This window comes from Lathyrus oleraceus, chromosome 5 (assembly GCF_024323335.1).
Source record: "Lathyrus oleraceus cultivar Zhongwan6 chromosome 5, CAAS_Psat_ZW6_1.0, whole genome shotgun sequence".
Lineage (NCBI taxonomy): Eukaryota > Viridiplantae > Streptophyta > Magnoliopsida > Fabales > Fabaceae > Lathyrus > Lathyrus oleraceus.
In genome coordinates this window covers 574924851-574950489 of record NC_066583.1, presented here as the reverse complement: position 1 = coordinate 574950489, position 25639 = coordinate 574924851, and the positions used below count along the sequence as shown (strand labels likewise).

The window sequence follows — 25639 nt, the reverse complement described above, 5'->3', positions numbered from 1 at the left end:
ATAGAGAACTGGTCAGCCTCTCTATCCTCTTCCTGATCTTCGTCAAACCCATAAAACGGAGGCACAAAGTTGTCTTTCGTATTCTGCCCCGGTTGGCCACCAACACCACCAGCATTATTCACCAGACCAACTGTTGTTCTCTTTCCACCATCACGAGATCCCTGCCCCTGGTTGGAGACTCCATCCAGGTTGACCCCACTGTTCTGAGCAGAAACCCGCTCGAGTTTCTCAACTTTATCTGCGAGAGCCTTCTGACCAATGGCAAAACCTTGCATTATATTGATCAGTTCGGTCATTTTCTCCTTCAATTCCAGCATATCAGCACTGGGAAGCTCCATGAGTCTGGGAGTGTTTCTTCTTGTGTAATATCGGTGAGGGCGAGTTGAGTGCAGGGGTACTACTCTTCGAGCGCGAGCAATGGTTCCTGTTTACAAACAAGCACGTTAGTAATAGTCACCTGCAAAATAAAACACAAGTTATCATGATTAATGCATGTATGCAGTGTCTATCCATATGAAGGACACTTTGTCTCTCGACCCTGGCATCATCGAGACAAATAATAAGCCGGCATTAACATTCTGATTAGCAGTGTTTGATTTTGTTGTGCAGATCGGAGATATGTGATTTAGCAAGAATACCCCCAACCATGTGTGTGCTTGTGTAAGTGCATACGGTAAAGCAAATAAAGCTTGAAGACCAGTCACTGAATGAAAATCGCCATCACATAACCAAAAGAGTGCACAATCAGTGCAATAGTCATACATCAACCCGATAAGGTCAGATACAATCCTCCAGAATAGGAAAGAAATACAGACAAGTGAATTCCGTCAACAAGCCTGACGGTAATCCAACACAAATGAAAGATCTAGCTAGATGAGGGTCCCACAGATGGCCCTATCTCATCTTCCATCCTCGCGAACTCTGCGGCGAACCTGAGCTCGGTATTCTCCTGCTGTAGTCTTCCAACTTCCTTCTGATGAATCTTCATCTGCCTGAAGTAGTGGTCTCTCTCTGCCATGTAATGATCTCTCTCGGCCCTGATCTTTGCCTTTTCCGCTTCCCACTCTGCAGCGAGGACTCTGGCTCTCTCATCTCTCTGATCCCTGACTAGGATTTGCCTCCTCTTCTCATCTTCAATCACCTTTGATGCTCTGAACAGCTTCTCCTTAGTGATATCATGCTCCTTTGCTGAAGATGCCAAAGCCTGACTAACCTTCCCATAGTAGGCTGTATCCATCTCAAATCGCTTGGTCTCCAAAGCATGCCGCTTATCCTGATCTTCCATCTTTGCTTTGAGCTCCTGATTAGCTCTCTGAACCCGAGCGACACTCATCTCCAATTCCGTCTTCTCTGCAAGTAGCTGATCTCGTTCCCGCTTCACCTCTAAGAACTCATCCATGCTGACAGAAGAACTTGGACCCTCAATCCTAGGACACACTGAGTCACCTCCAGGGAACGGTAGAAATGTAGACTCAATCCTCTTCCGCAACCAATCCTCAAATAGTGGAAAATACCGGCAGTTGACTTTGCCATAAGGAACCTTACCCCTCCTCTGGATATCTCGCCATTCGTCCAATACCTGCCTCAACTTGGTCTGGTTACCATCAATCGGGAAATAGAAGGACTTCTGAATCTCTCGCCCGAGAGGAGGACCCTCTATAGCAAACCCCATCTGTCTCCGGAGAAGCATCGGGTTGTAATTAATGCAACCCTGAACTCCCACCAAAGGCACATTAGGTAAACTCCCACAACTACATATGAAGTCCTGACCAGCTAAACCATTATGAGTCCAAGCAATGTCATCAGCCCGCAGACCCATCAATCGGAAGGACCACTTGACACTAGGGTCAATCTGAACAAAAGCACCTCGGGAAGGCAAATACCCCATGAACCATCTAAAGAGCAACTGAGAGCAGCATCTAACCAGACCACCCCGCCTCTTCTCATTCCTGTTATGCACTGAGTAGTAGACATCTCCAATCAGGGTAGGAATAGGGTTTCTCTGCATAAACAATCTGATAGCATTATGGTCCACAATATTCTTCTGGTTAGGAAACAGAACAATCCCATAAATGCTCACAGCAATCAGAGCACAAACCGTCTTCCAGTTACCCGCAGCAGCATGTTCCTTGGCATTAGCCTCCAAGAAACTCAAATGAAATCCAGGTAACTTTCCCTTCTCCTTCCAACCTTCCTTGACCATTTCCGGACTCAAATAAAGAGCACGTGAAATCCCAAGGACGTCCGGCTCCGCCCTAGTGACATGGAAAGGAATCTGATCACGGATCTGAATACCCCGGATGCTGACATAATCCTCCATCAGAGGTCCCAACAGATAGTCTGGAAAAACGAAACACCTCAACCCAGGGTCATAGAACTGAAGAAGAGTGTGGATGGCGCTCCTGTCGCAGTCAGTGAGTCTGAAAACCATCTTCAGAATACCGCCGTATGACTCTCTAAACATTCCCACATGGTCAGGAGTAATCAATGCTATCATATCCTTGAGCACACCAATCTCTGGATCAAAGAAACTGTAAGCAATGTTGTTCTTCAAACCGGTCCTCATACTGGAGCAGAAAATCTCTCAACCAGAATCTCGATCAAAAGTGTCCCTGCATATGGGTAAACATGGGTTAGATGCAAATAATGCAAAATGCAATGATGCTGATGAATGAATGCAATGCGTTGCCATCCTCCAAGCCATCTAATTATCTGTACTGAATCTGGGCTCTGAACTGATCATAACCATCTGAGTGGACAAATAATCACCAATCTGATCCACGGGTTCCGAAATAAACGGAAGACAGATGCATCATCATCATCATCAACACCAGACCATCTCTGAGCAGACACACCATCATCTGAATCGGCCCGGGGAATCCGAAATAAACGGATCCCCACTGATACATATCTCGGCCCGGGGAATCCGAAATAAACGGATCCCCACTGATAAGTCACGGACAGCACTCCGGCGTCACAGCAATAAATAACCATAAATCCGACTTATAATTATGTCTCTGAATCACAGATCAAAAGGTCACCATCTGAAGGCTATCTGAACAAACATCTGACAGAACAACCCTCCCCTCACAGGTAGGTTCTAAACAAGCCATCCTAAGGCGGATAATAGTCTCGACAATCGGGCGGAGATACTCAATGGGTTTGCCCTTTCGGGTGTGCCATTGTAGCTCCCTTAAAATCGTCTAAACCAAAGATCCGGGAATGATCGGTCACCAGAGTCAACAACTCAAATGGAGTGACTCAAACAAAGCGGAATATCCACAGAGATGAGCACTATCAAGTGAGCCTCGTCCGGCTTGTGGCACATCACGCCGCCAGGCACATGTTGACTTAACATGAAAGAGGCAACGTGAGACCACACTAGTCCTAGGTGTATACTCGGGCCTGGGTTTTAGCCCCACTCAGAACACCCACCCCAAAGTAACAGAACCACCTGCAGAGGAAGATGGCAACGTGACAGTAATGATGCATGCACATATTTAATGCAAGTATATAAACAATGGTTAGTATAATAAATGCAATAAATAAACAAAACAAGCAACCAAACCTATCCTAAAGCGCTAGGAGAGACTCGCTTAGGGACGATGGACCAGCATAGGTCAACACCAAGTCCCCAGCAGAGTCGCCAGCTGTCGCATCCTGCGAAAAATCAACCGGCGAGCTAAAAATAAAAACACACAGAGCCGCCACTGAACGTTATTTATCCCAAGATAGGGAAAGGAAACGCTCAGAGAAACCTGGAAAGACATGGTCTCGCGACCAGAGAGAAAAGGTTCGGGAGTCGGTTACGCGAGGGGAAGGTATTAGCACCCCTCACGTCCTAGGTACTCCTAGGGATCCACGCTCTAGAAAGATAAGGTTGCTATAAACATACATCAAACACACACACAGGGAACGCAGGTGGGGTTAAGAGAAACGGGCTCGATAAGGTATCGCACCTTATGCCTACATATCTTGTCTGGAACAAGAATCAGAGCCACTGTAGTTCGGCTTACGCACGCCAAACAACACAAAACAATTAGCAGATGGCAAACATGGAACCCGACAACCACTAGATGGAATTACGTCGGCATCCAAACCAAAACATACTCAAAAGGGCAAACATGGAGCCCGACAGCCAATCCTGGGCTTATGTCAGCATCCGAACCCAAACAAACAATCAGATAACAAACAAACACACGCAAAAAGAAAAAAGGTTGCCCGGAGTGGTCTCGCACGACCACCTGCCTACATACCTCGTCTGGAACGAGGATCAGGGCGATGTAGTTCCCCTGAAAGGGACTGAATTGCTAACCAAAAACCGGGGAGAGACACACGACTAGGGAGCTGAGACTCGAGCCTAATGTTGTCATGCATCGTTAACCCTAAGTTCGGTTTTCTATCCTACTTGCATAAGCGAACTATCCTAACCAGGAAAGAAGCAATCACACAAGCATACAATATACAAGCATATATCAGATGAGAACAGGCATCTCAAACAACACAAGCATGTCAATCAAATATCCACATAACACCCACTATAACCAAACAAGAGGCTCAATCAACCGGGTTTGACTGCCTAAGCAAGTCGTCTGTACAGGCTGGTTTTGCTCTTAACCTTGCCATTACGAGGCTAAGGTGAAGCAGATGAAGAGGTGAAGTGAGGATCAGACCTCACAGCTCATATCCCTAACCAGGGGGAGCTGACAAATGAGCATGGGTCCAGAATGGGGGAACCCTTCTATACTCGATGACTCTGACTCAATGTGCACTGCACAGGATCTTGGGCTTTTGATCTCAATGCTACAACCATGTAATGGGAGCAAGGAGAAGACTCACTGAATAGTGGGGGACAGGTTGCTTGTCCCTACCTTCCACCAATTGCCTTACTTGAAGGACTTTTCCTGCTTGGGCTTAAAAATAAACAAACACAATCATTGCCTCTTAAGGAGGACTTCAGACATTTATTTGCCCGGCCCGGTAGCAGCCGGGTCTCCAGACTACATGAAGTCAAGAAGACCTACCTCAATGCAAGTTGCTTAAGCAACGCAAAGCAAAAGTTCGCAAGGAATTGAGCAACTAAAGGTACCTGTACAAAAGTCAAACCGAATCAGCATCTACTTTCACAAACAGACAACAATATAATGATCAATTAACCAAGTACAATTATACACGTAATGAGGTGCATAGCACAAGGCTCACATGAACCAACATCCTACCAAACAAATACATTAGTCATATGTGTCAAGTAACACAATCCATAATGTGGAGCAAATCTCCTTAATCATTATCTTTAACCTGAAAAGGTACAATCACACTCAAAGGTAAGTACTATGACCACTAGGACTAGCCTAGGGTCAAAAAGATGGAAAAATCCTAAAACAGCAGCCAATTCATGATGAAAACCAAGTAATATCAAATACAAAGGGATCCCAATTGGTCCCATATTCAAACTATATACACATTTTAAATTATGCAACCTAGAAGGCAAATGAAGCAAAGTTGAGTCTCATACAAACAACCAGCAAGATCATATCCAACCACATGTCAAAAAGGATCCAAAAATCCACGAAAATTCTATCCTAACCAGAAGGCATTCAACAAGCCACATATTAAATTTCAAATCATTTGGACTAGTAGATCAATGGGAATTAATTAAACATGGTACAGCATGCAAAAACTACATCAAATGAAGTCCAAATTATGCACCAACTTCAATTAGATGGTAAACAGCAATGGTTCATGGGAAATTAGTAGGACCAAAGCCAAAAGATAGCTACAGGGGTTAAGAACTATCCTATCAATTTTCATGTCCATTGGATTAATTATGAGGATATGGCAACATAAATGCTAAAGGTTATACCTATGGAACTCTAACATGCTAGGCAGCAAGAAAAAATATGAATCAAATCGAAAATGGATTGCAAAAATCCACAAAAATTATCAGTGATAGCTAACATGTTAAACAAACTTCACGCAAAAAATTAGGGCCATTGGCCAATGGGAAGCATAGAAAAATATTTGGGGAATTCAGCATGCCAAACTATGTCACATATATACATGTCCAACTTCAATAATTCATATATAATAAACCATAGGCTAAAAAATTCCCAAACCTATGTCAAAAAATCCAGAAGGATGTCTAGAACAAGTGTCTCAATTTTCAATTATTTTGGATATAGCATGTAGTTTCTATAATTAAAATGATAAAACATATGGAAATATGTATACATTAGAATATCTCTAGGTCAATTTACATTTTTTCCAAGCAACATTTCCTTTTTGATTTTTATAAAATAATAGGGAAAAAATTATGATTAACAAAAAAAAATATGGTATTTTTCGGATTAATTTTGAGCATTATATGGATTTTGTAAGTTTGTTAGATTTATTGAAATTTATTTAATTTGTATGTGGATTAATTAATTAGTGGTACAGTAGATCAATTAGCAGCAACGTTATTACATAATGCCAAGCCAAAACGAAGTGTGCCGTTTTAATGATGTGGCAGCATTCTAGTGGACGAGACCGGCGAAAACACAAATTTGAAAACGGAAATGCATGCTGAAGGATCAAACAGAAAGCCAATCCAGAAAATTCTCTTCTTCTTCGCGCAGCCGGTGTGTTCATCGCCGGCGAATTCGGTTTTGGCCAAATCTTAACAGAAATTCACAATATCCATACCGATCGAAGCGGTTTTTTATCAGGAACACAAATATGCAAACAATTTCTGCTATCAATTCGTACACAGTGCAAATCGACGGAAATGAAAAAATGCTTCGAAACTTCAATTGTAGATTACGCACTCAATTCGCAACGAAAACACAAACCACAAATGGATACATTATCTACAAGCTCTACTCTACACAATCCCTATCACAATTTGACCGATTATTAGTTTCGATTTCCGACCTTTTCTTGATGAGCAGTGATGGCGGAACCGTGCGATCGAGCTTCAAATCGCGAAACAGAAGCAAGATGTCGGTTCAGAAGGTTAATGAAGATGCTAATCCAGCTCCAGCATAGTTGCATCAAGCGATTTCTTGAACTGCAATTTGACGACGCAGGTTTTTTCACAGCAAGAATCAGCCAAGGCTTTGTTTCGATCTCCTTCAACAGAAGCGAAAATGGTACCTGCAAATTGTGATCTAACAGAAAAATCGCACCAGGAATCAAAGAATCTTGATGGATTCTTGGTGAGAAATCAAAAAAGTGAATATGCCAAATGTGAAAAAGTGAGAGAAAAATGAGAGAATTTTCTGAGATTTTCTGTTGAATTGTGATTTGTGATTGCAGAGAAAATGTGATTAGCCTCAATTCTGTTAGAGTTTTAGTTTATATATGGAAACACTAATCCAAGTTTAATTGAAATTAACAAAAAAATGGATGATTAACAAATATGCTTATGTGCATTTTTGGATTTTTTTGCCTTTTTCTGTTAGATGGAAATTGAGATTGTGAAGAACAAAAAATGATTACCCTTGATTCTGTTATGGATTTAAGTATATATATGTAGTACTTAATCCAAGTTTAATTTTAATTAAGCAAAAATGGATTAGTAACAAATATGCTTATGTGATGCATTGGCCTTTTGCTCTTGAAATGGTTAGAAACACCTTAGCAGCAAATTTACACCTTGAACCAATTGCAAATATCATTTTGAAGCTGATTGCATTGGTCTCACTTTCAAATTCCTCATACTTTCCAATTTCACCATGTGATGGCTTAAGTGTCCATTTTTCCAATTCATTTTCAAACCCAATTCTCAAACCACAAGGCCTAGGCAAGTTGTGAATATTCCAACAAATTTCAAATGCCATTTGTGAGGTGTAGAAAAAATCCCCACTCAAAAATTCCAATTATTTCACAAGTTGGACGATTTTGCCCCTGGTTCATTTAACAGTCCAGTTGAAATTTGACCTTTTGCATTGAGCAATTTTGGAAAAATCCAATTATGCACCATGAAAGTACATATCAAATGGAGTTTGTGCATATAAAGAACTTGCAATTTGGACAATCCATGTGGTAGTTATGGCCTCCTGATTACGGGTCTTTTCCGAAATTCACTGAACCATATCTTGCAAACCGTACATTGGATTTTCAAGTTCTTGGACTTTTTGGAAAGGTGAGAACAAGATCTACATCTGTCATGTTGAACAATTTTTCATTTGAAGCTTCCTTGGACTTCTGTTTTTGAGGTCAAAACTTTCCATTTTTGGAAACTTCAGTTACAAGTCACTTGCTATTTTTGGCAGTGTTTGTCCTGACCTGATTTTCTTCAATTTTAAGCTTTGAGATGTCATTTAACACTTGTTCCAACATGAATGAAGTGTGTCTAACTCATTTCCACCTCCAAATTCACCAGATCATGTACAGTTGACCACAGTTGACTTTTCAACTGACAGATGAATCAGGCAATGCACAGATCAATTTGAACCCCAATCTCCAACTGAAATGGCTCAAGGGTGAAACCCTAGCCTCAATAATCACCATATAATCACAAAATGATCCTCATCTCCTTCAGAAACCTCATCTCCTGATCCAGCCCTGATTGGCCCAATGCAACTGATTAGGGTTGACCAGTGGTCAAAACCCTAATCTCAAGGAATCTTCTTCAATCTTCTGATGACATCCAACCATGATGATGATGTATCAATTCAATCAATATGAAGACCAATACCCTTGAGAATCATGAAACCCTAATTCACGGCCCAATCCTCAGATGGCCATGATCAGTCAGTAACCTAGGCTTGCACTTTTGACTTCCTCATCTTCTGATCAAGACTTGGGAGAATGGCTTGCATAATGTAACCACATGATATGCAACATGAACTGCCTAATGTCTTAAAATGCAATGCAAATATGTTAATGCTAGTCCCAAGAGAGGAGGGCAAATTTTGAGGTGTTACAGCTGGTAACGGTCAGCGAAGAAAAGAAGGCGAGGCAAGCGTTGTGTATGCCGGCAGAGGCAGGAGTAAAGGACGCCCTAATTATTATCAAGATCAAGTGGCCGCAGTCACTATTCCAACACCTGTTCCTCAACCGCAATATCATCCGCAACAACAACCCAGGTACAACAATCAACAACAAGCAGGTAATCCGGGTCAGCAGAGACACTATCAACAACGTCCAAGGCAGACAGACCAGGTCATCGAGCCAATCCCAATGCCTTATTCAATATTACTTCCCAAGTTGATTGACATGAATCTGGTTACATTGAGAACTCTGGCCCCACCAATCGATCCCAATAATTTGCCTAGAGGTTATGATGTCAACGCCAGATGCGCTTTTCACTCCAATGCACCTGGCCATACTACAGATAATTGCAAGGCTCTCCAGTTAAAGGTACAAGATTTGAGAGATGCCCAGGCTATCAATTTTGCTCTGGTGCCTAATGTTATCCAAAACCCGATGCCGGCTCACGGTGGGCAGAGGATTAATGCTGTTGATAGTGGGGAAACTTTGAATATGGTTTCTGATGTGACTAAGGTGAAGACTTCGCTATCGGTGGTTAAAGACCGACTTCTGAAAGGACAGATTTTCCCGGGCTGTGGGGAAGAATGCAGAAATTGTCAAGCTGCCGAAAACGGATGTGACAGTTTGAGAAGGGGTATTCAGCAGCTGATAGATGAAGGTTGTCTTCAGTTCGATCAGGCCCGTCCGGTGAAGAATGATGTATCGACGGTGACGTTTTATTTCACTCCTGAAGAAATATATGTTCCCGAGAGACTCGCTCCGACAACAATATATTTCCCAGAAAGTACAGAACCAGCAGCGGTGAACATCGAAAGTTCAACACCAGTCGCAATTTACTCTGACAGCCCTCAACCGACTTTGGTTGGTCCAATCACCATCACGGTACCAGGACCTGTTCCGTATGAGAAAGACAGTGCTATCCCGTGGCACTATGGGGCTGATATCTATTGCCAGGGGCAGAAAGTTAACCAAGAAGACATTGACATTGGTAGCTCCGTTGTAGACAATGTTGGAGGGGTTGGTGGCTTCACTCGCAGTGGACGCCTATTTGCACCATCAACATTACGCGCGAATACTGAAGCCGAGGCAGCTGCCAAGGCTAAAGGGAAAAAGGTATCCACCGAAGAGGTTACTATTGAGGAAGATCCTCCTAAGACCGCATTCGAGAAGGAAGTGGATGAGTTTATGAGGATTATCAAGAAAAGTGACTACAAGGTAGTCGACCAGCTAAATCAGACACCCTCAAAGATCTCCATTCTCTCACTATTGCTATGCTCTGAGGCGCACAGAGCAGCCTTGTTGAAAGTACTGAATATGGCCTATGTTCCACTGGAGATAACTGTTAACCAGCTGGAGTCGGTAGTTTCCAATGTAAACGCTAGCCGGGGGCTAGGTTTCACCGATAATGACCTGACACCTGAGGGCAGGAATCACAACAAAGCCTTGCATATCACAATGGAGTGCAAAGGGGTGGTGCTTTCCCATGTTTTGGTTGATACAGGCTCTTCTCTGAATGTTCTTCCAAAGAAAGCCTTAATGAAGTTGGATTGCGATGGCATCATCCTGAGGCCAAGTAACTTAGTTGTGAGGGCTTTTGATGGCTCTAAGAGAGCTGTTTTTGGCGAAGTTGAGTTGCCAGTTAAGATTGGACCGCAGGTGTTCAAGAGCACCTTTTATGTGATGGATATCCAGCCTGCCTACAGCTGTCTGCTAGGTCGGCCTTGGATTCATGCTGCCGGTGCTGTTACTTCTACCCTCCACCAGAAGCTCAAATATGAACTAGAAGGTCAGATCGTCACTGTATGTGGTGAAGAGGATATTTTTGTTAGCCACCTGTCTACATTTAAGTATGTAGAGATGGACGGCGAGATGCATGAGATGCTGTGTCAGGGCTTCGAAACTACAAACATCAATGAGGTCGCGCCCGAAGCTGTCTTTTCACCTGAGTTTGAGAAGGTCGGGACTTCTATCTCTTCATACAAGCAAGTTGTCGAAGTGGTTAAAGCTGGTAATGCCCAAGGCTGGGGCAAATTTGTGGAGCCAGTTATCAAAGAAGACAAGTTTGGATTGGGGTATGCTCCGGGATCTCAGAAGAATGAAACCGGTACTCTCTCCAGCGGGGGTTTGGTTCCTCCCCACATCGTCAATGCTGCAGATGAAGACAAGGCTGACAGTGACTGTGACTTAGATAGCTGGATTCGCCCGTGTGTCCCGGGAGAAAAGCTCGACAATTGGTCGTCTGAAAAAAACCGTCCGGGTTACTCTGCTGAAAGAGTGATTTTTATTGTTTTCCTTTATTACATGCATAATAAAGTCTTACACTTTGCCCAAGGTGTAACGGCTCATTTGTAGGGCCATCCATTTAGTTACGTTTCGCAATTATTTTTATCATCAATAAAGGACGGCTTTTGCAAACAATTTTGTGTTCTCTTTCTTTCAGTTTTTTTACTTTTTACAAAAAAAAATGGCAATGTTTCTTTTTTCGTTTTTCCTTTCTTTCAAAAAAAAAATCTCTCATTCTAAGGTAAAGCATGATCCTCCATCATGCAGAGCCGACCACTCGGATCTCACTGCTAACGACACTGCTATGGCCAAGTATGACTTCGACAATCCTATCTATCAAGCCGAAGAGGGGGCTGAGGAAGATTGTGAATTGCCTGAAGGGTTAGCCAGATTGTTGAAACAGGAGGACCGAGCTATTACACCTTATCAGGAGGTGGTTGAGACCATCAACGTTGGTACCGAAGACGACAAGAAAGAGATCAAGATCGGGGCCAGTCTACAGGCCGAGAGGAAAGACTGTTGATCATGTACTTGACTGTGTTAGAAAGGTCAATGGGTTGTGTGCTCGGTCAGCATGACGAGTCAGGTCGAAAAGAGCATGCAATATACTACCTTAGCAAAAGTTTACCGACTGTGAACAAAGATACTCATTGCTCGAGAAAACTTGCCGCGCTTTGGCATGGGCTGCTCGCCGACTAAGACAGTATATGTTGACTCACACGACTCTATTGATATCAAAAATGGATCCAGTCAAGTATATTTTTGAAAATCCATCACTTACCGGAAAGGTTACTAGGTGACAAATGATACTGATAGAGTATGACATCCAATACACTTCACAAAAAGCCATCAAGGGAAGTGTCTTGTCAGACTATCTTGCAGAGCAACCGATTGATGATTACCAACCTATGAGGTTTGACTTTCCTGATGAGGACATCATGTTTCTCAAATCGAAAGATTGAGAGGAACCACTCCCGGAGGAGGGGCCTGACCCTGAATCCAAATGGGTTATGATGTTTGATGGGGCGGTCCACGTCAATGGTCGCGGAGTTGGTATAGTGTTGATCACACCGGAAGGGGGTTCATATGCCATTTGGTGCCAGAATAACTTTTCCCTGCACCAACAATGAAGCCGAATACGAAGCTTGTATCCTAAGACTTGAGGAAGCCGTCAATATACAGATTAAAACCCTGGATGTATACGGGGATTCAGCTTTGGTCATCAATCAAACCAACGGGAAATGGTATACACCTCAGCCTCATCTGGTTCCTTACAGAGACTACACGAGAAGATTGTTAATTTTCTTTTGAAGAAAACCAATTTGCTGATGCTTTGTTTACCTTGTCTTCGATGATTAAGGTGCTATGCTGGAACTACGTACCCATAATTGACGTATCTCGATCAGAGACGAATGAAGAAAGCATTTGGTCAGAAAGTGCGCCCTCGGGGGTATCAAGTCGGTGAATTGGTACTCAAAATATTTCTTCCTCCCAACACAGATCACAGGGGCAAATGGACACCGAACTATGAGGGTCCGTACGTGGTTAAAAGGATTTTCTATGGCGGAGTTTTGATGCTAACAACCATGAATGGCGAAGGATTTCCGTCCCCTATTAACTCAGACGCAGTTAAAAAAAAATATACTTCGCATAAAATAGACCCGCTGGACGATAAAAAGAATAGTCCGGGCAAAAAAAGGGCATCCCGACGAACCAAAAAAAAAAGAGAATAAAGAGGTTCGGGCAAAAATTAGGGATATAAAAAAAGAGTACACCCGGTGAGTCGAAAACCCAAAAGGGCGGCTCAGGCAAAAATGGGTATCCCGAGGGATTGAAAACCCGAAAAGGGGGCGATCCAGGCAAAAGTTAGGGAATAAGCGAATGACTGTGATCTGAGTTCATCAGTGTTATATCACCGTTTCATTCAATCCGGCAATCTTCGAAGGTTAAAGATCGACTAATCATCCACTTCAGAAAGCAAGATGAGCAGAGCGTCTTGAGGACATACGAGTCATAGCAGAGTCGAAACTCAGTGGGACCCCGTATCCCCGTTGTCATTAGGATAGTTCTCTTTTTATAGCGATCACCTCTTTTCAGGGATCAGCTTCCTGATACCCTCGCCTATTCCTGGCACAAATTTTCTCCCCATTAAGAGTCGAATAATTCAGTTAAAGAGCCTCTTTATTTTTCATTTATCAGTTTGTTTGCAAAAATGTCCGAATTTTTGATAAAACATATTGCATATGAACATAATGGTGGCTTTTGCAGATGATTTGCACAGGAAAACATTTAAAATTGCTTTGAATGTGCTTAATCCCGAACGGTGAATTCAAACCGAGTAATTCCCCCGAGGCATACGTGTATTTTTGGTTGCAGGTCACAGGAACCGGATGCCAAGTCATGAATCCTCATCCCCAAGCGGTTGACAAAGTCTCTCCTCAGCAGAGCATGTTCCCCAACAGAGTTGACAGTATCCAGACTGTCTATCCCCAGTAGAGTTGACAGTATCCAGACTATATATCCCCAGCGGAGTTGACAGTGTCAGACTGTATCTTCCTAGCAACAGCGGAGTGGTTGCATAACCAACAGATGAGAGGGTGGCGTTCCCAGTGTTCATCTCATTCCCCAGCAGATTATTTTTAACAAATTTGTTAATCCCCAGCTTGAGGGCGATTAGCAAGTTCATATCCCCAGCAAAGGCCGTTTCCTACGACATTTCCCCAAGAAGTGTTTTCCCCACAGACTCTCCTCACAGAGCCTCGCCGAACAAAGTTTCCATAGTTGATACTCCCCCCGCAAGGTCAACTTTTCAAGCAACCAATTTATTTTTGGTGGCTCATTGGTCCCGGCAGACGGATCATTCCCCACAGAGCATTCAAGGATTGATACAACGATCTGTTCCCTACCGGAGTTTTCTTCCCCAAGCAGATTTCTTTTTACACCATGCATAACATTTGCATTTGCATGCATATCATATCAAGCATACACATAAGCTGATAAACAGGTTCTTCCAAGCAGACTGAAGAATTACTTTACAACCAAGGTCATGAGATCCAGCCAGAGGATCAAGCGTGAGTGATCCAGCCTGAGGATCGTTTTGAAGATTCAGCCTGAGAATCGTTTTCCAGTGATCCAGCCTGAGGGTCATTTTGAAGATTCAGCCTGAGAATCGTTTTCCAGTGATCCAGCCTGAGGGTCATTTTGAAGATTCAGCCTGAGAATCGTGTTCCAGTGATCCGGCCCGAGGTTCATTTTGAAGATTCAGCCTGAGAATCGTGTTCCAGTGATCCAGCCTGAAGGTCATTTTGAAGATTCAGCCTGAGAATCGTGTTCCAGTGATCCAGCCTGAGGGTCATTTCAAAGATTCAGCCTGAGAATCGTGTTCCAGTGATCCAGCCTGAGGGTCATTTCGAAGATTCAGCCTGAGAATCGTGTTCCAGTGAGCCAGCCTAAGGCTCAATTTGAAGATTCCCCAGTGAAGTCGCCTACAAGCTTTATTTCCCCAGCAAGCCCAAGTCTAATTGAGGAGTCGTTACAACATGTTCTAGCCCGAAGAATATGTACGAAGCCCAAAAGTGGAATATTCTCGAAGCTGCATATCTAATATGAAGGTTGGGTGTAGATTTCAAAAGGGGGTCAACCAGCGCATGCCTCAGATGCGGGATCCTAATGACGGGAATTTATCATCAAAATAATCCAGATCTAGCCAGAAGATCGAAGTAGATTCAGCCAGAGAATCGAAACAAAGAAGATCTAGCCAGAAGATCGAAAATCGCAACAATTCAGATCTAGCCAGAAGATCGAAGTAGATTCAGCCAGAGAATCAAAGGAAATAGATTCAGCCAGAGAATCGAAACGGAGGAGATCTAGCCAGAAGATCGAAGAAGATCTAGCCAGAAGATCAAAATCGTATCCAGCCCGAGGATCAAAATTAATATCCAACCAGAGGACTAAATTGAGTATAGGTTCAGCCAGAGGATCGAAACTCCAGATTAAGCCAGAGGATCGGAAGAAAAATAAACAGCACGGTGTATTTCCGCGTTTTTGTGGTGTTCTCGGAGCGCAAATTTTCGGTCTGTCTTTGGTATTCAATCACAGTTCACCCCGTTTGTCTGATAAGCTGTTTGCTTTCATCCTACTCGGTTTAACTGATGATTGAATAGGGGCAGTTGTAACACCCCAAAATTTGCCCTCCTCATTCATGCATTCATTTAGCATTTCATATTGCATTTCATCATGTCAATCAGAATTAGATCCGAAAAAAAAAACGAAAATAAATAAAAAACGAAAATAAATAAATAAATATTTTTTTACAAAATAAAATAAAATAATAATAATAATAATAAAAAAATAAATAAAATATAATAAAAAATTTTGGACTTGGGTCTCTCTCATTTGAGCCCACAAAACCATGAAATTCAGTCTATAAATACCAAGGCTTCACTTGAGAAAAAAGAAGAGAAGCAAAATACTCTGAGGTTTCCTTGGAACAAAACCCTGGACAAAACCTGAAGAGAAACCTGACAGAGAACTCAGAGCAGCCTCCAAACCCTGAAGGGCCTCATGGGTGCAACTCAATTTCAATCAAGCTCTCCAATCAGGTTTGCCCTATTCCCATTATTTTACGCCTTCAATTTGAATGTTCTAAATGTGTGATGTATTATGAATGGGTGAAACCTATACCTTGAATGTTTAATCACATGATTTCTGAAGTGTATGCCACAGGGTTTGAGGTTTCTGAAACCATATTGTTATCCATGAAAAAAATGCTTATGGTGTTTCACTAACCCTTTTGTTGAGTTTTTGTGAGGGCTCACATGACTTTTGCAGGGATAACTTGCGTGGTTTCCCACTTTATTTGTGGGATAACCCCTGGAGGTTCATTCCGATTACCTGTACTGACCCACTTTCTTTGATGATGTTAGCTTGGAAGGATCTCAGGGTTTCCCATTCCTCTAATTGTTGTTACTTCGGATCTTTATCCGCGTGGTGCTTTTACATTTTTCCCGCATTTTACTGCTTTCCTAGCTCGAAGACCTCGATAGGAGGCAATGTTTTTGTGTTTACTTTATGCAGGTTCCTTTGTCCAGGGTTAAGAGCTATGAGGTCTTATCCTCATTACCCTTTTGCATGCGCGTTCCTACAATGCAAACAAACCCTTCATTGATTTTTCTTCTCCATAACACACGTTTACTCCTTCTACTACAGGCGAGTAAGTCTCCAAAGGTCGAGCATCCGGTAGATTGCGTAGTGACGTCGTTCGTCCAAAACCCAATCCACAACCCCGTAGTTAGCCGAACTACAGCTTGCTCTGATTCTCATTCCAGATGAGATACGTAGGCATAAGACGCGATGTCTTAGCGAGCACACATCCCCCAACCCATAGGTCAGCCGAGCTACAAAGACTCTGATTCTCATATTCAGGTGAGATACGTATGCAGTGGATGCGACATCCGCGCGAGTCATTTTCATTTAACCCTTTTTTTTGGTAAACAGCACAAGATAAACTCACACCCTTTAGACGAAAACTACAAAAGTGGATCCCGTAGAGTACTACGGATGCGTAGGGGTGCTAATAGCTTCCCTTCGCATAACCGACTCCCGAACCCAAGATTTGGTTGCGAGACCCCGTCTTGTCCTTTCCTTTTTCAGGTTTACTTCGAGCGTTTCCTTTCCCTCCTTTGGGATGAATAACGCACGGTGGCGACTCTTCTGTCTTTTTCTTTCGCCGGTTGTTTTTTTTGCGCACTGTATTTTTCAGGTTGCGACAGGTGGTATACACCATTATCACCATGAGAATAACTTATGACACTTTGCATAACATTCTATATAGTATTCTCATAGAGGGTCAATCCAGTATAAATATTACTCTTAATATTCATACCTATGTTTAAGACTTGATAACTCCTTATCCATGATCCATGAGATGTGATCATCAGTCTATATACATAATAGTCTTAATGCTTTAATGTTATCCCATTTCACAATAAGGCTCGACTATGGATACTTTAAGAATAATGTCCTTATGTTTAATGTGATCTCATGATTAAGTCACACTTGATACATTAAACGGACTAGCTATTCTAGGGACTTTATTAAACAACCATAATAAAGAAAAAGCCTTTTATTATTAATAAATAATTCGATACAAGTACCAAAAGTATTGGCCTCTAGGGCTTACACCAACATCCATGGCCTTCCTAACAAGAATTTATAGGCCGGGTGGATATCCATTACCTGGAAAGTAATTTGGAAATCACTCGGACTTATCTTCATTGGAAGGTCCACTTCACCAATGACAGTTTTACGAGAATCATCGAATGCTTTGACAATTACTTCGTTGTACCTCATTGGGACACCTTGATAAGAGAGTCTTGATAAAGTTGATTTTGGTAACACATTCAAAGATGACCCAGTGTCAACCAAAATATTCTACAGAGCGTCCTCCTTGCAATTCATAGAAATGTGCAGCGCCAAGTTGTGATTTCTGCCTTCCCCAGGAAGCTCTTCATCATAAAAACTCAAGTTATTACAAGAAGTTATGTTGGAAACTACATGGTCAAACTGATCCACTGTCACATCATGCTCAACATAAGCCTGTTCCAACACTTTCTGCAATGCTTCTCTATGCGCTTCGAAATTCATTAGCAGTGACAGCATGAAGATCTTTGACGGTGTTTGAAGCAGCTGCTCCATAACATTGAATTCACTTCTCTTGATCAACTTTAGCACTTCATCATCATTGTTGGTCTTCAATTTGTTGGATTCACCAGACTGACACATTAGAGCACTAACCGGATTCACTTCTGGAATCTATGCTTTCTTACTTGCTGAAACATCTTCCACAATCTTCGGAAACACTGGACTGAATACATGACCGCTACGGGTCACCTTTGCTATATTTGCAATGTTTACCACGAAGTCTGTAATTGGTAGAGGAACCTCTTGACCATCTTCAATCATGGTGGCATTATATTGACATGACACAACTTTATCGGATGCATAAGGGACAAGGCCCGCTAACCGTATAACCAATAGTGATATCGGTCTATTAACATTATTACTGTTGCTACTATCAAACTGGATAACTACCCGCTCAGGGGTCTTAAACACTGGTACAATAACATTCACATCTCCCATATCCCTCGACTGTTGAATCTAGATTACATTCTCATTCATCAACTTCTGGATATCCCTCTTGATGACCATACATCCACGGGGGTTCATGCTACAGATGACACAACCAACATGGTCATGTTCACAGTCACTGATTAAGCACAAAGTCTTATGTATCTCCACCAGAGATCTTCGGATTGGCTTTTACGTTCGGTGCTCTATCCTCAAAAGCGTTACCATGAGCAGGCAACAAATTGGCTTTTACGTTCGGTGCTCTATCCTCAAAGAACACCATACCATTCTTCACAAGCTTTTGAACCTCATATTTCAATGGATATCAGCTCTCTATGTCATATCCAGGGGCTCCCTGGTGAAAAGCACAATGAAGATCAGGCTTGAACTACCATGGTAGTGGCTCAGGAATTTGCGGAGGATTTCTTGGTTGAATGAGATTTTTAAGGACCAATGATGGGTACAATTCTGCATATGTCATAGGAATATGGTCAAAGGAAACCTTCTTCCTCTCGAAGTTTTGTTGATGATTATTATTGTTGTTGTTGTTGATTCTTTGTTGCAATTGTTGTTGATGTTGTTGTTGAATTGGAACTGATTGATTGTTGGAATTGTTGGAAAACACTAGAATTACTAAGGAAACTTGATGCTGATGTTGACGAGGTTGAGAACTCTTTCTGACATGAGGCCTCCTCTACCTCCCCACTGACACTGAATTAGTTTCTCCTTCCTTCCTCTTGGAGAAACTTCCACCATATTTCTTCCTGGATGATGCTTTTTCTTCTTTAGATAGACGTCCTTCACGGACTCCTTCTACTAGCCTCATCCCCATGTTTACCATTTCGGTAAAATCATTGGGGGCACTTGCAATCATACGTTCGTAATAAAACGAACTCATCATCTTCAAGAAGATCTTTGTCATTTCTTTCTCTTCAAGAGGTGGACTTATCTGGGCGATAAGCTCTCTTCATCTCTGGGCATACTCTTTGAATGTTTTCTTATCTTTCTGAGACATAGACCTTAATTGGTCTCTATCGGGCATCATATCCACGTTATACTTATATTGCTTGACAAAGGCCTCACCTAAGTCATTGAAAGTACGGATGCTTGCACTGTCCAGACCTATATACCACCTTAAAGCAGCTCCAATTAAACTGTCTTGGAAATAGTGAATCAATAACTGATCATTATCAGCCTGAGTAGACATTTTTCTGGCGTACATCACAAGATGGCATAGTGAGAAAGTATTCCCTTTGTACTTTTCAAAGTCGGGGACCTTGAATTTCAACGGGATCTTAACATTGGGGACCAAGCAGAGTTCAACGACACTCTTCCCAAACAAGTCTTTTCCTCTCAGAGTCTTCAACTCTTTACGCAGCTCAAAGAATTGATCTTTCATCTCATCCATCTTCTCATACACATCTGGACCCTCAGACGGCTCAGAGTGGTACATAGTGTCCTCAACACGAGGAAAAGTGTGAATAATAGGATGAGGTACTGAAATGACCGGGCTAGATGCCGACAGAGAAACAAAGGCGGGTGCATACCCTTCTGGCATAAAGTTTGATGACATTCCCCAAGGGAACCCAACTGGCATATAAGGAATAGATTGACTGGAAGCAGCAACATAAATAGTTGAGGTAGCAACCTTAGAAATAACAGTCCTCTGGGGAGGAGTTGCAGGAGTTGGTGATGATTGGTTCTGGTTAGCAATCACAGATTCCATCATAGCCGTTAATATGGAAATCTCACCCTTCAGCTCTCGGTTCTCTTGCTCTAGATGCTCAATGATCTTCAGTTGATTAGCGCGAGTGTTATAGAGGTGAGTCAACTTGGCTGATGCACAAAAGAAGAACTGATAAGACATCTGGAGACAGAAACCTGTTATGCAAATGATGCATGAAATGCAATGTTTTGATTGTTTTTAATTTCAAGGAACATACGAAGTCCTGTTTGCAAATATATATTCAAATAATAACAATTTGATTGATCACAAAATCTCTTTTTATTCATAAAATTTGGAAGGCTTATATTGAGTATAATTTCAGAAACAAAAATACAAATACAAGAGAAAAGGAAACTATCATCCTAAGGATCCCTTAGTAACTGCACTAGATGACTTGGCTATGGGTGCATACTTCATTCGGATGCGTCGAATCTCGGACTCAAAGGATGTCTTCATCCGAGTTTTCTCAAGAACTAGCTAATCAACAATCTTCTTCCAAGCACCGAAAGGCTGAGGCATACTAGAGGAAGGCAAACCCTTTGGCTCTCTTTGTCTCTTTATTGCTCGGTCTTCAAGAATATCAATAAGCGCATCCTTGTCTTTCGACTCAAGTTGCAACTCTTCATGCTTTTGGCTCAAAGCATGGAACCGTTCTTCCCACATATCTTTCTCTTGCTTCATCTTGGTGAGTACGTCTTCCAACTCCTGTATGTCTTGGTTAGGGAGAGTTGATGGCTCAGCCATAACCATAGACATAGGTCTTTCACAAGCATACAACATCTTCAACTCCAAAGCTCTCTTCTTCACCCAAATAGTGTAAGCTTCCAAAGCTACACAGTTGCATGGACCAAGCTCAGATCTTCCTTTCCTATACACATTATACCAAGCATGCATCATCCTCTGCTTCAAATATTGGGGATCTTTACCCTCTTGATAGAATAGATCTCTAATTGAGTGTTATTAGGTTTATCTCTCAAGGGGAACCCAAGTTGACTACGAGCCAAAGCAGGGTTGTAGTTGATTCCTCCTTCTGTACCAATGAGAGGAACATTAGAGAACTCACCACAACTATCAATAATGTCCAAGCTACTCAATGCAGAATCATACCAAACAATATCATCATTAGTGAGGGACATAAGTCTCTGAGACCACCGTAAACATTGTCGGTTTTCCACGAAAGCAGTTCTCGGAGGCAAGTGTGAAATAAACCACTTGTACAGGAGAGGAACACATCACACAATAGCACCATCACCTTTAGAATTCCTCAAATGCAAAGAGAAATACATGTCACCCAAATGAGTAGGAACATGATTTCGAATCAAGAAGATTCTAATGGTGTTAACATCAGTAAAATCGTCAATGTTAGGGAACAAAGCTAAACCATAGATGAGTAATACAAAGATGGCTTCAAAAGCATCCATACTACCGGCTTGAGCAAAGACAGTAGATTTACCAATGAGGAACTCAAAAGTCAACCCAAGAATACCTCCTTTTTAAATCAAATGAGCATCAATCTCAGATTTCTTCAGATGAAGAGCTTCAGCTATGACATGAGATATGGGAATCTCCTATAATCCACTGAAAGGTATCTTGTCAAATACGGGTATTCCCAAGATATGGGCATACTCCTCTAACATAGGCACAAGCTGATAATTGGGAAAAGTGAAGCATCGGTAGATAGGATATTAGAACTGAACCAAAACACTCAGAAGTCCTTTAACCACATCAGTAGATAATACAGACAAAAGCTTTCCATGACGTTGCTTGAAGTCCAAGGGATCTAATACAAAGGATAACAACTTCCTTAACTCTTTCAAATCAGGACACCTGAAACTATACTTCTTTGTGTTCCTTCATCCACAATCCATGGTTTGAAAATATTTGTAAATAAAACCTTAGTTCCTTGAAATTTTACTTTTTTTGTGATGAATGTTATGGTGCGCATGTATGCATGAATGCAACAATCACAAACAAGGGATCACACACAAGGAAAACACAAACAAAGATCAAGGGATGGATCAAGTCATCATCAAGATCAATCGTCCATTTTGGTGGATTATGGTTTTCACCTTATCAACGCCCAAGTTCCATTGATATTGACAAGACTTGATCGAATCAACCAATAATCAAAGGGTTTGTTGTGAGTCACGAGCATGGAGTCAGGTTAAGAACCACCCCAAAGGAGTTTACTAAGGATAAAAACCTGTAGATCATGTTCTAAAAAGTTCCCATAGTCTTAATCCCATCTATCAGATATTATAAGTTAGGATGACTGACTCATCAACCCATAATATTCTCAAGAGAAACTCGTCTGAGTGTAGTATCGCATAACAACTGTGATCAGGTCTACACCTGAACAGTCTCTGCACTACATCCTAAATAGGCCAAGTTGGGTTAAATGTTCTACGGTCCTCGTTTTCTCGGACCCCAAATCAGAGAAAGTAATGCCTATCCACAAATAACTTGTGTGACATCAATAACTCCAAAGAGGTCTCTACTAAGTAGATGAGTCTCAAGCCAACTTGTTAAGGACTACTCCACACAAGTTGAACATGACTATACCATCCTCCTATCTTAATTGAACTCAAGTTTGGGTTAGAACTTATCTCACTATACAGAGATCACCAAGCACAACAGACATATTATATCACACAAATAAAATATACAAACATCAAATATACAAATATATACACATAAAAAAGTAGGCTAAATCCACTGAGGACTACTCCCCAACATAGTCACCATTTAATTTATGTAGCGGTAAATTCATGACCATCAAGCTATGGATAAGCTTAACGTCAATAAAACCAGAGTCGCCACCGCGCTTTTATTGTTTCCACAGAAATAGAGAAAAGTATGAATAAAACCCAAAGATAAGAAGTTTTCAAATCAAAACTAATAAAATGCCAGAGATTATAGGTAACGGAGTTGGTTACACAGAGGGAAGGTGTTAGCACCCAAAGTGTCCTAGGTACTCCTAGGGAGCCATTTTTTATGTGTGCATATGTGTTTGGTATAAAAAATGTTTGAGAAAAATAGAGTGTGGGGATGAGAAAAAATAATTCATTGATTATATTTTTGTGTTTGACAAGACCTTCGGTCTTGTGCCTACGTTCCAACATAAAAATGAGGGATCAAAACCTCGTAGTTTGTGGTAAAAATTTCAAATAAGTTGGTGAATTTCTTTTAACAAAATTTTAAATGAAAAGGCACAAAGGGTCAAAATTTTGAATGAAGTTGTTAGTTCTTTTTGTCTTTTGAAATTTTAAGTCAATATGATTAAGTTTATTTACAAGTTTGATTTAAGAAAATAAGTTAAAAAATTCAATGACATAAGACCAAAGTTTCTAATTATTAAAACAAAGTCTAAGTTTGAAATCACAAGCAAATAAATGTTTTGAAAAAGGGGAGAGATTTTGGAATTTAAGAAGTGGGAAGAGATGAAGCGACTATCCTAAGCATAAAATTAAAAGTTGAAAGTTGAAAAGATCTGATCAATAGGATGCAATCCAACAGACAAGAATGTCGTATAGGAACCCATTTTCCTTTCGACTTTAATCAAGCAATAATCAGTAAGCAATGAACACTATCCATACATCATGAAGATCAAGACATCAAATAAAGACAGCCACATCCAAGTAAGCAATTTCCATAGCTAGCAGTCTTTTTTTTCTTTCAATGTATCAGATGAAATATTCTTTGATCAACTCAGAGCAAAGCATCAGACACAAGATCAAAATAACAATTAAACACAAAGATAGAGTAGCAGATGAATTCAAACAAATCCCAATGCTTGTATCAGATGAAATCACACTTCTCAATAGCCCAGTCTCAGAATGTTGGCATTGGCCAAGTCCTTATTGCACAGGGAATGTTGCCTAATCCTAAGTCCAAAAGTTCAGATCAAGTTCAACAGTCCAACAAATGTTTTTTAGTGTTTCTGTTGTTATGAAGTATTTTAAGGTCCTAAGACCACAAAAAAAATCAAAACACACAAACAAATATATACAAATCACAGAGTATGGCTCAAGTGAGCAAAGTGAAAATGACATAAATATAAACAAGTTATATGAAATGTAAATGACAATAAATGATAAATGACTGAAATTTAAATTGCATAAAGTAAATAACTTAAAAGTAAAGCAATATTAACAAGAGTTAGTCAAATGTTAGTCAAGTGTTAGTGGTGATTTTTAATTAATTAAGTCATTCTTTGGAGAACACTCAAACATTCATTAACAAGTATGAACCCTTAAACCAAGACATCTTCCATGAGAAGGACTCCAACTTGGATAATTCAACAAGTATGGCACTAGCTCTTATGAAAGGAAAAAAGGTCAAGTTTCCACACAATACCATGAAGAATGAGAGACTTACAATCTCACTTACTAGAATGCTATGTCTTGAGGGTCAAATTTAGCTCTATGTTAAGCAATCGTAATTGGACTTATGTAGAAGTCACAACTATCTGAGCTCGGGCAATAAAAACTTAGGTGTTAATGCATGTTAGAGATTTGGTATGAAGAACCAAACTCCTAAAACATACCACACACTAAAAGAAAAGATCAAGAGGGAGAGACCTATCTCAGTCATACTTGTATTGATTCATCTGAGACAAGGTCATTGATGAACCAATTAGCCTTTAGACATTAGAGATTTCATTGGTGAAATGAGAGAATGAGGAAGAATAGGGATGAAGATGAAGAGGGAGGGGAAGATAGAAACACAAATTGACCAAGGGAGGAATTTCATCAAATCAAAACCATCTATTCATTTTGGAAGATGAAATGTACATTTCATCAATCCCCTAAATCTAATGGTTTTGATTCAACAAAAGTCAAATCAATCTTGACCAATGCCCAAACAGAAAGTCAAACAATCACAAGACCATAAAAATGGCTTAACAACATTTTTAAATATTTAATCAATTAATAAACAATTTAAAAATGAATTAAAATACATTTTAATTTGGCTCAAATGGTTTAAACAACCGATAAAAACATTTCATCACATGGTGGCTTAAAAAAGGCTCAGAGTTTTTGCAAACAAGTGTCTCAGTATGTAATCATTTGACTAATAAACGAAATCCTAAAGAAAACAAATTATAGAAAATAACAATTGTACGGATATTCTCATAAGAAAGAAAAAGTAAATAATTGATTATTTGCCTCAAACCTTACTTGCTGAGGTATCTAGAGTTTGAATATAATTCAGTTGGCTATCTCTTTTCATCTTTAACTATCTATCTGCACCTAAATTTTTTATAATGATCAACTATTTTCTTTCATTCTTTTAAGGTAATTTGTTTCATGTTGCTTTTTCAATTTCTCATTGATAAGGTAACACAACATTAATCGAAATAAACAACAACAACAAATTCATTCATTAAATAAAACAACAATCCAACTCACAAACAGGAAAAATAAAAAGACAAAACGAAAGAAAAGCAAATAACATGAATAAGTGGGTTACCTCCCACAGAACACTTATTTAATATTCCTAACTTTACCATTTGATTCTCTAATC

The 25639-nt window shown here is 40.8% G+C and overlaps 1 protein-coding gene across 1 annotated transcript; it reads right to left on the bottom strand.

Annotated features, from left to right (window-relative positions):
• Positions 1-704: 704 nt before the first annotated feature.
• LOC127086586 (uncharacterized) lies at positions 705-7669 on the bottom strand. Its single transcript, XM_051027368.1, has 3 exons — positions 6913-7669; positions 5025-5089; positions 705-2612 (listed from the first exon to the last, which is right to left on the bottom strand). The coding sequence occupies exon 3, from the start codon at positions 2564-2566 to the stop codon at positions 866-868; it is 1701 nt and encodes a 566-aa protein (XP_050883325.1). The 5' UTR covers positions 2567-2612; positions 5025-5089; positions 6913-7669; the 3' UTR covers positions 705-865.
• Between the last annotated feature and the right edge of the window lie 17970 nt (positions 7670-25639).

What these genes read in the sequence shown, in the direction of transcription:
- LOC127086586 (XM_051027368.1), bottom strand. Translation starts at nt 2,566, where the DNA reads ATGAGGACCGGTTTGAAGAACAACATTGCTTACAGTTTCTTTGATCCA.